The sequence below is a fragment of the Megachile rotundata genome, chromosome 9, assembly GCF_050947335.1.
Source record: "Megachile rotundata isolate GNS110a chromosome 9, iyMegRotu1, whole genome shotgun sequence".
In the NCBI taxonomy this organism is placed as follows: Eukaryota; Metazoa; Arthropoda; class Insecta; order Hymenoptera; family Megachilidae; genus Megachile; species Megachile rotundata.
In genome coordinates this window covers 12,614,822-12,634,169 of record NC_134991.1, presented here as the reverse complement: position 1 = coordinate 12,634,169, position 19,348 = coordinate 12,614,822, and the positions used below count along the sequence as shown (strand labels likewise).

The window sequence follows — 19,348 nt, the reverse complement described above, 5'->3', positions numbered from 1 at the left end:
GGAAATTTGGAAGCTTGCTAAGTTGCAAAATTTGGAACTTGACATACGAGAAGTTGGACCATTTGGAAATCTGGAAGTTTGCAAACTCGAAAAACTTGGGACTGATAATATTAGAAATTTGAAAATTGGAAAATTTAAGAACCTACAAATTTGTGAATCGAGCCATCCGGAAAGTCTTTCATGAAACTCCCTGTACAGACACTCTTTAACAAACGAGATTACGCGAACGATTGTGTTGCCAGCGGCACAATCGCGATTGTGTAACGTGTGATGCTTCACCTGTTTTGGAGAAGAGTTAATTCGCCGTTTAAATGATGAGACTAGCTAAAACCCGTCTTAACACCACCTACAACATCAATCCTCAAAGAAATGTTCATTAAAATTCCTTCGAGTACAAATATCGCCTGATTCATTAACGCTTCCAAATTCGTCTCGAAATATAAGCTCGATGACCATATTTGAGATTTCGCGTAACACTCTTGGCGGCCATAAGCAAATCTTACGAAACGAAGGTCTGGCAAGGAACATTCCAAAATCCAGCGAAAGTACTGTTGTTATGTTACGATCGTTCGTATTGCCTGTGTAATCCAGATACAAACATCGTAATTGAGTAATCGAGGATCACATCAGGTTGTCGATGAGAAACTTCGTCAAACACGTATGGATCTCTTTTTGCCACTGTTTTTGCGTGTCAGGTAGTTAGCTCTATGTTTCAATCAGAAGTTGATGGGGTCATCATCTTGATATTAGATTGATCAATTAGGTGATCAAGACTTGGATTACCTCAGTTATTTCTGAAACGTGTACCTATTTGTGGACAACAAGCTCTCAAACTATACAAGTTTGATCTAGCATCTTTTATTTCTGACCATTTTCAAAATTGTCATTGACTAGCAATTACTTGCATATCTACAAACAAGGAGAAGTACATACCTTCAACCTCTGATTTCTTTGTTACAAAAAAAATAGATTAGAAGAAGCAGAGTCATGAAAATTATCATTGAGTCACAATTACTTGCGTGTTCATAAGAAGTACATGTCCCTAACTACTAACTACTTCATTATGAAAGAGAATCATGAAAATTGTCACTGACTCACAATTACTTGCACATTCATAAAGAAGTACATGTCCTAACTACTTCGTTACGAAAGAGAATCATGAAAATTGTCACTGAGTCACGTATCTACGAATAAATAGAAGTAGCAAGTTCTGGCTACTTTGCGTATCAAATATTACCAAGAAAGTAGATTAGAATTACTGGAATCATTAAAATTGTGATTGAGAGTTTGGTGCCGGGTCACGATTAATCTCAAGGAAACATCTCAGAATGCTTCAACCAGCTGTTCCGAGAAAACGGCATTAGCAATTCGAATCACAAGCAGAGCTCCATGCTATAAAGTGATCGTGTCCCATCGATCGCGGTTTCCCAACTGACCCAGAGATATCCGAAGGCCGTCATCCTAGTCGGATGTCGACCAACATATCCTCGTGCATTTCAATCCTACGAACCATAAATTGCAAACCACGCACACATGTAATCGTATCTTACTTGTGCACTTTCGACATTCAATTTATCAGTGTTATCACTTTGAAAATTATAGGGAAATACGTTTGAAACTTGGACTCGATTGCTGTCTGGTTGCTATTAGGTATGAAGCTTGCTAGCCATTATACGTGAAAGGGGTTACTCCTACAAAAAAAATTCATATGACCTTTTTTATAGAGAATTTCCTGATCTATAAATTTTATAATAAGTGTTTTTATCGTAGAAGTGACGCATAACGAGATATTCGCGTAACTTTGGTTCCACATTTTCATTAAAGATGTTCAGCTGAAAGACTCCAACAGAATTGCTAGCCATTGTACGTGAAAGGGGTTACACCTACAAAGAAAACTCATATGACCTTTTTTATAGAGAATTTCCTGATCTATAAATTTCATAATAAGTGTTTTTATCGTAGAAGTGATGCATAACGAGATATTCGAGTAACTTTGGTTTCATATTTTCATTAAAGATGTTCAGCTGAAAGACTCCAACAGAATTGCTAGCCATCGTACGTGAAAGGGATTACTCCTACAAAAAAAACTCATATGACCTTTCTTGTAGAGAATTTCCTAAACTATAAATTTCATAATAAGTACTTTTGTCGTAGAACTAACGCATAACGAGATATTCGAATAACTTTGGTTCCACATTTTCAGTAAAGATGTTCAGCTGAAAGCCTCCAACAGAAAAATAACTGCGAATAATTCCGTCGATATTTCTGTTGAATTGCAGTCGATAACTCGAAGCTTTCGATCAAAGTTTCTAATTATCTTCTCTACTCTTTGACTCGGCTCCTTGGCCTGTTAATAGCGTAACGCTAATAAACGTGCTACAAAGTGGTCGTGTCCCATCGATCTTTCCCAGCTGACCCAGAGATAACCGAAGGCCGTCCTAGTCGTACGTCTCTGGTCGATAATTGGCAAGGCTGTTGCCCGATGTCGAATAAGGTCGATCCTAAGGAGAACGACTACGAGAGGAAGAAGAAGTCTTCTCTGTCTCTCTCACGGTTCGTGTGTGCACCCGGAAAGAGAGAAATGAGTCACGATCATGTGAGTCAACGTTGATCGCGGTCAACAAAGGGTTATAATTATTCGTCGCGGCAAATGGCGTTGTCTTGCCCGTTCTTTGACTTGTTACATCTTGTTCGACGCATTTGGTCTCGCCACTTTTGCGTTGTACTTGATGTACACTTTGTTGGTAGTGGGACTTCTTTGGGGGGACGTAGAAAATTTAGGATTTGGGAGGTTGGTTTGGGGGATTGCAACTGTGGGAAGTTGAGAATTTGAGGGAGTACAGATTGGGGAATTATGGAATTTGGGGATTTAGGAATTTAGGGATTTGTGAAAGTGGAAATTTGGAGATTCGGGAGTTTGAGGATTGGACAAGCTTCCGAATTCTCAAGTCTCGAATTCCAAGCTTCCGAATTCTCAAGCTTCGAATTCTCAAGCTCCGAATTCCAAGCTTCCGAATTCTCTAGCCCCGAATTCCAAGCTTTCGAATTCTCAATTCCCGAATTCGAAGCTTCCGAATTCTCAAGTCTCGAATTCCAAGCTTCCGAATTCTCAAGTCCCGAATTCCAAGCTTCCAAATTCTCACACCCCGAATTCCAAGCTTCCGAATTCTCACGCCCCAAATTCTCAAGCTTCCGAATTCTCACGCCCCAAATTCTCAAGCTTCCGAATTCTCAAGCTTCCAAATTCTCAAGCTCCGAATTCCAAACTTCCGAATTCTCACGCCCCAAATTCTCAAGCTTCCGAATTCTCACGCCCCAAATTCTCAAGCTTCCGAATTCTCAAGCTTCCAAATTCTCAAGCTCCGAATTCCAAGCTTCCGAATTCTCAAGCTCCGAATTCTCAAGTCCTGAATTCCACTTGGACATTTGGGAATTTGAGAATTTGAGAGATTAGCAATCTGCAAACTTAGGGAACTGGAGCTTCAGAAGTTTGAAAGTTTAGACAATGGGAGTTTCCCCATTTCCATATTTCGAAATTTGGGAATTCAGAAATTTGGGGGTCAGAAAGTTAGAATCTTAGAGCTTCAGGAGTTCAGACATTTGAAGGTTCAGAAATTTGAAAAGTTAAAGATTGTTCCGAAATTTAAGACTCTGGAAGCTAAATGAGAAAATGTTGCAAAAAAGAAGTCAGCATAAAAATTCTCTGCCGTATCGTTTCCCTATCACCGCAGCAGTTATTCATAGAATTTTCTCCCTCTCGACACGTAACACTGTTATCCGATAAAAAGGCAATTACCGATAGTTGAGCAATATTACCAACAACTTTCTAAATATAACCGATACCGATAGAATTCGAAGTCACCGTAATCGTAACGGCAGCGAATGATTTCTGCACAGTAGCAAAGTGAGCAGTGACCGTTGATTCGAAAGCGGGTAATTACCGCGACTAACTAATTGCGACTAAATTGATACTACGAGATCCATGGTGCGTCACGTGCGTCGCGTGCTAGACGGGTCCCATGGTTAGCGGAGTTCGTGGCACGATTAACATTGCCGACACGATACAAATAAGGTACCGTTGTATTCGACGTTGCATTCCTTGCTCTCGACTCACGGACTGACACTGACGACCCTGCATCGTCTAGAAATCAAAACGTGTCCTGCTTGCTAAGCTGCTTCTGGCGATTCGCGAACTGGTACACTGGTTCATCCTTCTTTTTTCTTGTCTGCCTACTCTGTTATTTCTTGTGTTTTGTGGCAATTCGGAGAACTAATGGTACTGCAAAATTGATGGTGGCACTTGTTTTGTGGCTGTGTGCATGTCTGAAGATTTTATAAAATAGCACTTGTCTTGTAGCAATTTGATCTGAAGGTCCTGCAAAATTGATATAAAATAACACTTGTCTTGTAGCAGTCTATACATTTGAACATCCTGTAAAATTCATGAAAAGTAGCACGTGTTCTATAGCAATCTGATCTGAAGATTTTACAGAATTGATGGAAAATTAGCACTTGTCTTGTAGCAATCTAATCTGAAGTTCTCGCAAATTGATGAAAAATAGCACTTGTCTTGTAGCAGTCTATACATTTGAACATCCTGCAAAATTTATGAAAAGTAGCACATATTCTATAGCAATCTGATCTGAAGATTTTACAAAATTGATGGAAAATTAGCACTTGTCTTGTAGCAATCTAATCTGAAGTTCTTGCAAAATTGATATAAAATAGCACTTGTCTTGTAGCAGTCTATACATTTGAACATCCTGTAAAATTCATGAAAAGTAGCACATATTCTATAGCAATCTGACCTGAAGGTCCTGCAAAACTGATGGAAAATAGCACATGTCCTATAACAATTTGATCTGAAGGTCCTGCAAAATTCATAAAAAGTAGTACATGTCCTACAGCAATTTAATTTGAGGGCCCTGCAAAATTGATCTAAAACAGCACTTGTCTTGCACCCATTTGAAGGTTCATTTTTTAAAAATGACTCTGTAGGTTGAGGCTTTCAAACTCTCTGGTAGTCAGTATATCATCAATTGTTCTACATGAATAATCTTTAGCTAGCTGGATATTTAAAAACAATTTTGGATGGACAAAATAACGAAACGTTTGTGTGAATATTTTGCACAAGCCTTAAGCTTCTGGTTGATGCAACAGAATCGATTGTGCTGGTGTTATGTCATAAGGTGTCAGGGTATGAAGCAGCTTAATAGGTTTGAAGCAGGTCATTGGTAATAAGCAGTAGCCATTTTGTGTTCAGTATATTAATAAACCCTTTAGGCAGTAATTTGGACCTCAATCTTTAAATTGATGTAGCATAAATATTAGTTAAGCTAATATTATGCTAGTTTTGTGTCATCAAATTGTATCTGCCTGTTCTCAAGTATCTTTCTGACCTCAACATCTAATAAACTTAACATCGTTCACATGTTGAGCTTGGAAAGTTATATCCATAATTGTAACCATAATTGTAACCATAATTGTAACCATAATTGTAATCATAATTGTAACCATAATTGTAACCATAATTATAACCATAATTGTAACCATAATTATAACCATAATTGTAACCATAATCATAACCATAATCATAACCATAATTGTAACCATAATTGTAACCATAATTGTAACCATAATTGTTACCATAATTATAACCATAACTATAACCATAACTATAGCCATAACTATAGCCATAATTATAACCATAACTGTAACCATAATTGTAACCATAATCATAACCATAAAAAATTCATGTCCACACCTCATACCTTATTAAGAACAACAGTTGAGAACCCTTTTGAATTTAATCGAAACGAATTTAATTAGCGCGTATCATATGCTAACAAGCGACGTTATCTGTCGACCGATAGGTCCGTTCCTTATCGAGCGGTATTAAACGATTATGTTCCTCGTTATCGCGTTAGGAACGAACCTAATCCTTGTAAGTTAGGTCAGAGTGCATCGTCGACGACACACGATAAATCGCCGAGGCAAAACAACAGCGTTGCGATGCTAGGCGCTCGCGTTATCGTCAGATGCTACCGATGAGTAACAATGAAACAAAGCAGTAGACGCGATTACATCGCTTTTGTTTCGCGAAACAAAAGCTTTCGCAGTTTTCTTCTCGCGCGTGGGTGAAAATATCGAGATTCTACTACGCTCTTGAACGCATAGGTACTTTTTTAAGTAATCTAAATATTTGTTGCAGATATGGCACAAACAGTGCTTCAAATGTCAGGGTTGTGGAATGATTCTGAACATGAGGACGTACAAGGGGTTCAACAAACAGCCATACTGCGAGGCGTAAGTCAAGTTTTTTTTATTTTTGTTTCAAGTGTGTTGAACTTCGTTTATGATAATTCGTCTTGGAAATTTTTCCAAATATTTAAAATTAAGAAAAAATTTTTTTGTTGTGGTTTTGTGGTTCTTTTTTAATTTGTGGTTGATTCGGTTTTGTTTCCAATTTGATTTAATAGAGGGTAGTTTTTAGCTTGATTTTCTAGCTTATATTTTTAGTAATATTTAAATTTTGATAACATTGTGGATTTTCAGAAGAAGGTTACAATTTTAATTTCGCATAATATTTTGTCCTTTCTTAGAACTTGTAAAATAAAATATTGAAGTTAAGCAATTTATACGCGTGAGAAAGAAAATTTTGATACCATGATCAATTCCTGGGAAAAAATCTCAACATTTCTGTATACGTTTTAGCTGACTGCAACGCAAGCAGGAGTTATCTTACACTTCACGTGGAATTCGACGTGTCAGAGATTTTCTGGTTCTTTTGCTTACATTGCAATTTGGTCATTTGTTAACTATAATAACTAAGAAAGCGATGAAACTTTAAACTGAAGTACAGAATGTATGGGAAAAGTTATGCGAAAAGGAAATGGCTTATGAAGGCTACTGCCAGTTCTGTGGAATGTGTAGACTATTTATTTTACTTAGCTGGTGAGAAGCTTAAATATAATCTTGAGAGACGTACGAAATTTTTACGTTCTTAAAATCTCGGAAATTAGGAATTCCAAAATTCCGAATTCTCAAGTCCCAAATTCCAAGCTTCCGAATTCTCAAGCATCGAATTCCAAGCTTCCGAATTCTCAAGTCGCGAATTCCAAGCTTCCAAATTCCCAAGCCCCGAATTCTCAAGCTTCCGAATTCCAAGCTTTCGAATTCTCAAGCTTCCGAATTTCCAAGCCCCGAATTCTCAAGCTTCCGAATTCCCAAGCTCCGAATTCTCAAGCTTCCGAATTCCAAGCTTGCGAATTCTCAAGCTTCCGAATTCCAAGCTTCCGAATTCCCAAGCCCCGAATTCTCAAGCTTTGAATTTTCAAACTTCCGAATTCCAAGCTTTCGAATTCTCAAGCTTCCGAATTCCAAGCTTTCGAATTCCAAGCTTTCGAATTCTCACGCCCCGAATTCTCAAGCTTCCGAATTCTCAAGCTTCCGAATTCTCAAGCCCCGAATTCCAAGCTTCCGAATTCCCAAGCCCCGAATTCTCAAGCTTTGAATTTTCAAACTTCCGAATTCCAAGCTTTCGAATTCTCAAGCTTCCGAATTCTCAAGCTTCCGAATTCCAAGCTTTCGAATTCTCACGCCCCGAATTCTCAAGCTTCCGAATTCCAAGCTTTCGAATTCTCACGCCCCGAATTCTCAAGCTCCGAATTCTCACGCCCCGAATTCTCAATCTCCGAATTCTCACGCCCCGAATTCCAAGCTTCCGAATTCTCACGCCCCGAATTCCCAACTTCCGAATTTCAAAATTCCCAATTTCCAAATCCCGAAATTCCAAATCCCCCACCTTCTCACTTACCAAAACGAGGTCAGTACTGACTACGCAACCCGTCCATTAAAAGTACACAAACCGAGCAAAGTAGAAAATTGTCGGATCAGATACCCGATTACCCTAATTACGAGATAAGGAAAATTTGAAGTATCCTCAGACGGCGACACAAGATTGTTGGTATTTTCCCGTCTAATTTCACCCATACAAGGGGATAATTAGAGTCTCCGTGCACCAGCGAATATAACCTGTAATAACGAACAGCTCTGATCGAAATATTAATAGGAACAGTTCCAAGATATTATCTTATCTATTGATTAACGAGCCATCGTAGCAAGATACACAACAAGATTACCCGGAAATCGATTATCAGTTCGATCATTTTTGCTCAATTCGACGGAATAATTATGGGAACGTTAAATTATAATCCTCGAGTAACCTGTTAATTAACGCTGCAAGATTTACCTGACAATTCGAGCACGAAGGTGTTTCTCGTAAGTGATAATATAGATGCATAAATTTTATTTTTAGGCTAACATGTGAAAATTTCTTCGATAGCGTTTGCTAATTATCGTTGGATGATACCTTGAAATTGATTTCGAGTTCCGCTCAATTTCTTATCACCGACGTATATTAAAATAAATTTATCTGCAGGGGAAGGCCGAGGAGAGAGCGTGCAAGATTAAACGCTTTTTCGTGATTACTTCTCCACATCTTCTTTCGATTCATTCGTAAAACGGTTCTGGGATTTGCTTCACCTAATTACTTTGTTACAAAAATTTGCTATTCGAGAAATTATTTATCTTGAAGCTGCTTCACAAGAATCAGAGCTAAATTTTGAAAACTGGGTCCTCTATCTATAATTCATTTATTTTTTTCACTCTCTAAATACATTTAGAGAACACTATTTTATATTACAGTTACATAACTTTTGCTTAACTGCAAAAATAAAATAGGTACAAAATTTTTTATTGAAAACCTTGATACACTAAATAATTTCAGACATGACACCCATGTTTTCAATTGCCTTCGTAAGTTTTGAAAAATTTGTTCACTTACTAAATACATTTAAAGAATACTATTTTATATTACAGTTACATAACTTTAACTTAACTGCAAAAATAAAACAGGTACAAAAATTTTTATTGAAAACCTTGATACACCAAATAATTTCTGACATGACACCCATGTTTTCAATTGCCTTCGTAAGTTTTGAAAAATTTGTTCACTCACTAAATGCATTTAGGGAACAGTATTTTGTATTACAGTTACGTAACTTTAACTTAACTGCAAAAATAAAATAGTCACAAAAATTTCACTTGAAAACCTCAATATCTTGCATTAAATTTCTGACACATTTGAATAAACCTTAAAATTTAATATTTCAAAATTCCCTTTCACTAAAAGATACAAACAAGACCCACAATTTTTCTGCAAATCTAATGAACGACAGCAGAAAAAATTTGTTCGAAAACGGAAGATTCGTAGTTACATAATTGTTGCAGACAAGTAGGCATTTGGTGTGCAGTGCTGGAAAGGTAAGAGGATTACGCAAGCAGTCCTTGAACATTCGGCATGATTAATCCGGTTTCTTAGCCCCTTTATTCGATGTAGAAATAAGGACGATTTCCCATCGTATGACAAGTTAATTCACGATCGAGAGCGATCGATTTATTGCGGTTCACGCGAAGCGAGAGATCGGCACGTTTTACCGTAAAGCGGTGACTCGCGGAGTATTCAGATTGAGCATCTGCGATGACGAAATCTTTCCACAACGCGTTTCGAATCCACGTTTCACCGCTCTCGCGAATTATTCGCTGCGTAACCGGATTGCAATCTTCTCGGATCCAAAATTCATTGTCAGTTGCAAAATTAACTTTTTGTTGCCAACTGCGATTAAACCTGTGTCACGGTCGTTGTGAGCTAACTTTGGTTTACTATTCGAAATTTTGTGGAGGGTCTAAATGGAGCCTCCAAGTTTATCCAAGTCATTGACATGTACAGAAAATTCATTGACACACTTAACATTTTTAGCAAACGTTTTGATGCTTCGTTTGGAGAACATGGCTAGAAAGTTGAGAAGTTAACACTTCTGGCTAGAAAGTGGACATTGCTGCATGTGCATCGTTGAGTAGCAGCGGGTGAAGTAAAATAATCAAGTTCAAGTAAAATAATCATTGAAATACTTGTTATCCTCATGTGATGACCTGTCAGTGAACAGAGCTAAAATATTCTCCTGGAACTTGAAGCTACCTCACATTATTTAAAATAGTGTATTTTGATGAAGATAGAACTTCAAGATTGTAATATGTAGCTCTAGATGCTGTTAAATATCATACTTCATAGGTGCACCTCATAGATAAACTTCAGAGATGAATATCTAAACAGAGGAATATAGTTCAAAGAAGGATCACCAAATAGATGAACATAGTTGATATAAGAATAACCAAACAGATGAATATAGTTTAAAGAAGAACCACCAAATAGATGAACATAGTTGAAAGAAGAATAACCAAAGAGATCTATATGAAAGAATAACCAAATAAATGGAGATACTTCAAAGTACAATAACAAACTAGTTTAGTACCCTTCCACCTAACCTAACTAAGTAGAATGTACCTCAAAGAAGAACACCAAAATTTGCTAACTAAATTGTGCTAAAAAGAGTAATAATTTATCCTGAGATTAGTGTCTCAAAAACCAACCTAAAAACTACCTAACCTAACCTAATCTAACCTACCTAAGTAAAATATCCCTCAAAGAATACCAAAATTTGCTAACTCAAGAATACCAAAATTGTGCTAAAAAGAGTACCAATTCATCCTGAGATTAGTGTCCCAAAAACCAACCTAAAAACTACCTAACCTAATCTAACCCAACCTACCTAAGTAAAATATCCCTCAAAGAATACCAAAATTTGCTAACTAAAGAATACCAAAATCGTGCTAAAAAGAGTACCAATTCATCCTGAGATTAGTGTCCCAAAAATCAACCTAAAAACTACCTAACCTAATCTAACATACCTAAGAAGAATATCCCTCAAAGAAAAATACCAAAATTTGCTAACTGAATTCCGCTAAAAAGAGTACCTAACATTTGACATTTGTGTCCCTTATAAATAATTTCTGATTCTCATTAAAATGCCATATCGAAAGCCAGGCAGAAGTTTCGTATTCCCCGGCAGCCAAGTGCATGTGTCAGCAATGCGCGTCGAATCAGACGATGAACTGAATAAGCAAAGCAAGAGAACACATGTGAGTCGTGAGATTCATTCATTCGTCTGGTATCCTACCCCTCGCTTCTGTTCATCTCTCGCCATCATTTCCCTTGCTCTTTATCTTCCCCCTTTCTCGCGTCTGTTCATCGTTCATTTAATTTTTATGAGCCCGTATATATACGCGTTGTCTGCTGAACGACCTCCTTCGTTCAACCCGGTTTGACCTATCGGTGGCTCGCAAACTGTATTTCTGGGGGGCGATCTATGTCACCGTTTAATTTCATCTTGTGGTAGATCGAATTAAGATAAAAAAAGAAAGTGGGAGATTGTAGATGATTTATTGCTTGATGTAGTAGTTAAATTATTTGTATCGATGTGTGGATGTATATTGGAATGAATGGAGTTCAATGCTTTGCGGTTCTGTGAGCTGGATTTCTACGCGTTGTGTTCTACACATATCAAGTTTCCATGCGTTGTATTCTCTACGTATCGAATTTCCACGCGTTGTATTCTTCACGCATCAAATTTCCACGCATAGTATTCTTCGCGTATCAAATTTCCACGCGTTGTATTCTTCACGCATCAAATTTCCACGCGTTGAATTCTCTACGTATCAAATTTCCACGCGTGGTATTACCCACGTATTGAATTTCCACGCGTTGTATTCTCCACGTGTCGAATTTCCACGCGTTGTATTCTCCACGTATCGAATTTCCACGCGTGGTATTACCCACGTATCGAATTTCCACGCGTGGTATTACCCACGTATCGAATTTCCACGCGTGGTATTACCCACGTATCGAATTTCCACGCGTTGTATTCTCCACGTATCGAATTTCCACGCGTTGTATTCTCCACGTATCGAATTTCCACGCGTTGTATTCTCCACGTATCGAATTTCCACGCGTTGTATTCTCCACGTATCGAATTTCCACGCGTGGTATTACCCACGTATCGAATTTTCACGCGTTGTATTCTCCACGTATCGAATTTCCACGCGTTGTATTCTCCACGTATCGAATTTCCACGCGTGGTATTACCCACGTATCGAATTTCCACGCGTTGTATTCTCCACGTATCGAATTTCCACGCGTTGTATTCTCCACGTATCGAATTTCCACGCGTGGTATTACCCACGTATCGAATTTCCACGCGTTGTATTCTTCGCGTATCGAATTTCCACGCGTGGTATTACCTAGGTATCGAATTTCCACGCGTGGTATTCTCTACGTATCAAATTTCCACGCGTTGTATTTGCCACGTATTAAATTTCTACGCACTGAATTTTCACGTATTAAATTTCTACGCATTGAATTTTCTATGCGTTGTATTCCCTACGTATCAAATTTCCACGCGTTGTATGCTCCACGTATTATTAACAACTACCACTATTGTTTGTGTCAGTATGTGGAACACCATATGTTCATTTCACTATATTTAACATTACAGATTTAATTAAGTACTGACTTAAAATTATTATAAGAAACTCCATCAAATTAATAGTCTGATTCACCTTTCGAGAGCAAAGGGTTGAACATACATGTATTATCATGCATTGCACCACGTGTGAAATATCAACACATGTAACATCTCGCATTCGATCACCATATGTAATATCCTCGCATCGTATCACCATACGTAATATCTCCTTGCATTGTATACATATTTCCCTGCATCGCATACCGCATTTCTGCCATTGTATTTCAGTTTTACCGAAAATATAACACTGTCCATAAATATCGGCCAGAATTCTCGTTGGGGAGCATCGAAGCGAGCGAACCGTTCATCATCCAGCAGATGTTTCCCACGTCGTTGACCCGCGAAAACGATTTGAATTAAGCAAAACGGTTCCCTGCTGGATTGTGGATGTACTGTTGCTTATATAAATGCGCGCGAACACTTGTTCCGGGTTCTGTTGTTGAGCGACGCGAGTTGAATTAAACAGACTATCATATGGTTAAACGTAACACGTGTTCGACCACTTTTGTTTCTACCTTTTCATTTATTCTCTCGTAGTACGAGTTCGAATGGTCTATTTTTATCGTCTTTCATTATCGGAACGCTTTGGTCAGTGCTTCTTTTTTTTTCTGCTGGCATTCATTAGGCGAACAATCGAGTCATTAGTGCTGTCTCGCAATGGGTTCAATTAGACGATCCTTGTTTAAAATAGAATTAATAGCTCTTTATATGAAATACTTGACGTGTCATTAATTAGGTGAAATTAGTGGAGTATTGTTGGAACTTGGAATTTTCTGTGGATGATATCGTCACATTCCTATGTTAATTGCTAGATTTGTATCCATGAAATCTTAGATCTACACATGTCTTTAAAAATTCCTATATTCTCGAATTTCTATATGTTCAAATTTTTAGATCTCATATTCACTGATGTCTATGTCCTTCAATTTTTGTATGTGAATTCTGAGATCTTCAAATCTCTGTACTCTCCAAGTTGCCACATCCCTAAATCTGTATCCCTCAATTCCTACATTCCTAAATCCCTGAATCTCTAAATCTCTATGTGTCTAACTTCTCATATCTCTAAATTCCCACATCCCTAAATCTCTGTATCCCTCAATTCCTACATTCCTAAATCCCTACACCCCTAAATCCCTGAATCCTTAAATCCTGGTACCCCTAAATCCCGATTCCCCTAAATCCCTGTATCCCTAAATCCCTGTACCTCTAAATCCCTGTATCCCTGTATCCCTAAATCCCTGTATCCCTAAATCCCTGTATCTCTAAATCCCTGTATCTCTAAATCCCTATACCCCTAAATCCCTATCTCTCTAAATATCTATCCCCCTAAATTCCTATCCCTCTAAATCCCTGTCCTCCTAAATTCCTATCCTTCTGAATCCCTGTATCCCTAAATTCCTATACCCTTAAATCCCTATCTCCCTAAATCCCTATCTCTCTAAATATCTATCCCCCTAAATCCCTGTCCCCCTAAATTCCTATCCCCCTAAACCTCTCCACTCCTAAATTCCGCAAAGTCGCAATTCCACAACCATAAACTCAATTCACGCCTCCGGAATTTCCACGCTTGAAAATCTCTCGAAACACTCGTCATTGTTTTTTCCTCCACACTTCATCATCTGGAAGAATAACGGCTCGAAGAATGACCATGAATTTACGTCCTGAAATTTCGCTCTATCGATTATTTTCACGATCATCAAATACAAGTTTATGGCTCATCTCCGCCAAATTTTATTCAAACCGAGGGAAATGATGTCATCGTCGTTGATCGTCATTGGTTTACCACGAATGAGTCACTTCCTTTCGCCTCGTTTTTCCCTATTTAGAAGAGGCAACACGACCGTGCGGTTCACCTCAGGCTATTTCGCGCTCTCCCATAATTGTCTAGCTTTTATCTAGCTTTATTTCGTGGACACAGTTTCGATAGAACTATTCTTGGCGTTAATAGGGATAGGTAGAATGTCCATTCTAGGCTGAAATACTGGCGACGACTGTGTAAAACGAGACACGGCTGCCCACTGAGAATAAAATGAAACTCGAGAACCGTAAAACGGTAATTGTTACACGTTTACGCGTCTCGTTGTGTATTTTGCGCGGATTTTGGTTAAATTAGCATCAAATATCGAATCGTCACTTGCATTTACAGAGTAAGTTAGTTGTGTATGTTGGAAAAGAATCAGGTGGAAAAATTATGCGGCGTTTAAAATTATATTTCAAACTTTGTAAAATTAACGAGAATGATTAGTTTCATTTGATTAATTTTACAGGAGCGTCTGTGTCAATAGATCCAATTTGCAATTTACATTTTCAGTCACACAGTTCACACAAGTAGTTGCTAATATTATTACAATATTACAATTTTTTTTCTGTTTTTTTACAATTATTGAAGAGATATTAATCTCGTGACGCATTCTGTGTTGATCGCATATCGTTACAAATATCTGCCTCTTAAACAGAAGATATTCAAAGTACAAATTTGCAGATGCATTAACATTGCTATTAAGGCAGGAAGAGATAAGATTAAGCTTTCTGTCTTTTAGATAAAGGTGTCCTTCGTAGATACCTGATTCATAGTTGCATTTTGTTATTACACACGAATTGAAGAATTCATCTCTTGTAAATTATAAATGTAGAAATTTCAAAATACACATATCAACATAACATGTCAGTATTATAACGTGACAATAATATCAGTATTATAACATAAATCCAAATACAAAAATGAAAAAAAATTGTTTCAACAATGCTACAAATGATCAAAATTTAAATTTTCTAATTGAATAACAATATCGATAGCAAAAGTGACATGGAATTTTTCAAGCAAATCGAAGGCAATTCCCGAGAGCGCAGAATGAGCGATGTGAGAACCGCGGCGGGCGCCGACGAAGAAAAGGACCGGAAGTGTGGCCGTCTGTCGCTCGCACAGTTTTAACTTGAAGCAATTTAACAGCTAGTGGCAAAAGGGGTGGCCAGCGTAGCGTGACCCGACGGCTATGGTGAACCGACCTTGTCCCACAATGCATTCAACTCCACCCTGCTTTTACAAGTCAGTTTACAACCCCGTGTCACCCTTTTACGCGTTCTTCATGGATAAACACTGCTTAAAATATCGGACATGTCGGGCACATCCGACTTTTATTACATTTTCTGTTAGGTTTTAAAATTGCAAGAAAACTGGGACCACTAGTTAGTTCTACCACTAACTAAAATTATCATTATATGTTTTTTAACTATCTTCATTTATAATTATACGTCGCTGTAACTATTAATTATAGTCTTTTCGTTGAAGCTGAACTTTTGATACTAAAATTACCGGACTGGTCAAACGATGGGTTTACAAGCTTCTGAAAATTTGAGGTTGAATTAAAATCTTAAAAGAGACTTGTTGAATTAAAATCTTAAAATTAAATTAAAAATTTGAGTTTCCTTTAGAATCTGTAATTTAAGAATTAGTATGTTCAGCTATGTTTATTTCTACCTCATTTCCAGGATCAAATTATGCATTATACGATTATAAGAACTTAGAATGCATTTAGAGAGTTTCTCAGTACATAAATATATTATCCTACTTTCAACAGTCTGTTTGACAATCAGTTTGTCTCCTAAGCTTAAATATGAAATACTTAAAATATTGATCTTCAAATCAACTAAATTACCTTCAAGAAAATTTCCTTTCAAGTTCCTCCAGTGAAGCCAAGTTCCTCAAGCTCCTCAAGTTCCTTTAAAGTCTAAAGTTCCTCGAAGTGCAACCGCATAAAGACATCCCCACGTTTTCCACCTCTCGAACCACAAGCATTCTTTTTTTCCAACGACGCTGAAATTTTCCGAGACTAGTCTTATTGGATTCCGTAACCGCGGTCGAGTCGCGGATGGGCTTCGAAAGTAGCCGCCTCGTCCTACAGCGTCGAACGAAACCTTACTTCGACCGCATTACTCGAATTCCAACGAAGGCCGAAACAAGATTCTCGCTTTTTATCTCGTCTTGATGACTCGAGACATCGAAACGCGGTTCACGCGAAACGTGTTAATTCGAGACCTTTCGAAATGGAATCTGATTACCAACGACTAATTGCCCGTGGAATATGTAACGCGACACTAGGAAGTTGTTGCCGCAGAGTTGCGTTGATTAGCGTAATTAACGCTGCGTATGTTCCTTCAGGCGGGAGAAATTCCACGGGAATTATGGGAGAAAGGCTTCTTAATTAATATCGGTGAAACTTGATGTGGTTCTGTACCAAAAAATTCTTTGAAATTATTTTCACGTGTGGATACATTATATATCTCTTTAACCCCTTATGTGACTTGACTTCAGTTGTATGGCACTTGTACTTCAGCTGTGATTAATTTTACTCGAACTTTTAATACAATCTGATTTGCAGTCTAATAATTTGCATAGTCAGTGATTACATAATACATTGACATAACATTTCAACTGTTTGGTCTGTTTCAATATTGTGGCTGTGATTAGTCACTTTTGACTGATGCACCTGACCTGACTGATCCTAGGTTCATAGTGCGAGAGGACAAATAAGATGGAAGAAACAAATTTTTCAAGATCAACATGTATTGCAAGATCTGAGCAAAGTGTCTGCACATAATTTTACCCGCAACCATCGACATAAAATTGAAGGAATCTTACTAAAGCTATAAAAGTAATTTATAGCCTAATAAGTTATAAGAATATAGTTAATAAGTTATAAGAAATTGTATGAATCTAATGTTACAAGTTGTAATGTTGAAAATACATATCAAGTTGATAAAACAAAAACTGCAGAGGTAGCCTAAGTTACACCTGAGCCTACAAGGTGAATTCTGATGCACAGAATCCTTTAAACTCTAACCAATGCAAAAAGAGGAATTTGTAATCCCTCTGTGACTGGAATCGCAATAACATCTCAAACATAATCCATAAAAAAGTGAAAGAAAGGATAAAAAAAGAACGGAGGAGCGCATGAGGAGAAAACAAGGGCCACGCCAGGCGTGTTGCTGAAATGTCACGGATGTCGCAATGTTCGCGTCATCGAGTTGCATCCCAACGGGGAATTTTATGCAAATGCGACTAGAGTTGCAGGGCCAGGAAATACTCTAGTAATGACTGGCGCGTTGTCAAACGAATAGCTGACAATGTGAATCGGGCCGACAAAAGGCCCGAAGTTACACCTATGGTATTCGTATACAACGCGTAACGACGCGTTACGTAAGCCGGCTGGCACAATTACCAGGGTAGACAACGTTATGGGTGCCGTACATGGAAAACGAACTCGTGACACAAATCTCGATTACGCTGCTGGCACGAGTGCGCCTCGCCTTCGCACCTCTAACCCTTTACTTACGGTCTGGTATACGTCGCTGAAAATTGGCTATTTACGGTATTGCAACAGGAACTGTAATCAGATTGCGGTGGGATATAAATTTTGTTGGAGACCTTCAAAGCTTCTTTGAATTGTTGAGTGACAAATGGTTTGACTTGGTTTAAGTGACTTGGGTGCAATTGTGGGGTAATCATAGGAGAGTTGTGGGACTCTAAGGGAGATCTGGGACAATCTTGGAGTTGCACTGGTTCAAATGGTTCAACTTGGGTGCAATTGTAGGGTAATCATAGGAGAGTTGTGGGACTCTAAGAGAGATCTAGGACAATCTTAGAGTTGCACCGGAGTTCTGGAGTTTAGCACTGTGGATGCTAAAAATATTCTACATAGATTTGGGAGAATTTGAGGAAACTTAAATAGGGAATTGTATGGAACTCTGGTGGAGCTGGACAGAGGGTGATCCTAAACAGGACCTAGAGGAACCCTAGAGATCCCAGAGGACTCGAAGCTTTCGAATGAGTTTTATAGGAATATTAAGAAAATTGTAGATAGAATCTAGAGTAACCCTATTGCTCCACATAGCCAAACTCTAAGAAAGTTCAGAAAATTTAAAACGAATGCAGAACAATCTTACTGATCCCAAGTTTGATCCCACAATCCCAGAATTCCAAAATGTAGAGAAATCTCCACTTGAATGATCCAAATTTCCTTCCAAGTGATCCTTTTTTTCGATCCCAGAAAATGAGGCAAATAGACAGTGAACGAGTGATTCATAAAACGATCGAATATAATTTATTCACGCGTGCTAATGCAATGACTAATCGTCGAGTTGCCGGTCGAACGGTGTCGCAGATACACTTGAACCCTCGTCGCATTCTTATGCGGTTTTGCATACGATACTTATCAAATAGACACGGCCAGTAGGAAAATTCAATGAGCCGCGATCGAAGCGTAACTTACGATCGATTTATCATCCTGCGTAATTATAATCAATTTTCTTGTGAAACAGGCAAAATTAACGACTCGAACATTAGACATCTTTCGTATTTTTATTATGATACAGCTTTTTTGCCTTAGTGAAAATATTGCGCGTAGTTATCTTTCCGATAGAACTTATCTAGTACTTGTCAACGAATGCTTCTTTGAGGACTGTTTACGAGATGCGATAGCGAACGCGTGATTTATCGAATCGTGGTGTTGCTGACTTGTGATAATTTGCGAGTGAGTTGCAATTCTGAAATTGTGGTAAATTTTGAACATCAACTGGATAATATGACAAATATAGTACAATGATACAATTCTATTATAATTATACGGCAGTTCAGATTTGATATAATTAGTTACAGTAGGATGAATTCTTAAAGTGCAACCTGGGTATTTGACACCCAAAGTCCTTACTGCTTGAAATTAAATTCTACAGGAATGTAGCTTAGTTTCCAAGCTAATTAAAATTCAGCAAATGTCTATGAGACCCCTTTATCATTAAAGTAGACGTAAATATTGTCCACTATTTTTTTTTGTAAAAAAACACATACTCCACAATTCACATATGTGAAC

General features: G+C 37.9%; 1 protein-coding gene across 3 annotated transcripts in view; it reads left to right on the top strand.

Moving 5' to 3' along the window:
* LOC100875528 (LIM and SH3 domain protein F42H10.3) overlaps window positions 1–19,348 on the top strand; it is a 48,927-nt gene that overhangs the window by 9,034 nt on the left and 20,545 nt on the right. For all 3 annotated transcript variants that reach the window (XM_076535229.1, XM_003705004.3, XM_076535228.1), the window contains exon 2: window positions 6,212–6,306. In XM_076535229.1, the coding sequence (XP_076391344.1) occupies window positions 6,212–6,306 (95 nt within the window). The remainder of the gene's footprint in view (window positions 1–6,211; window positions 6,307–19,348) is intronic.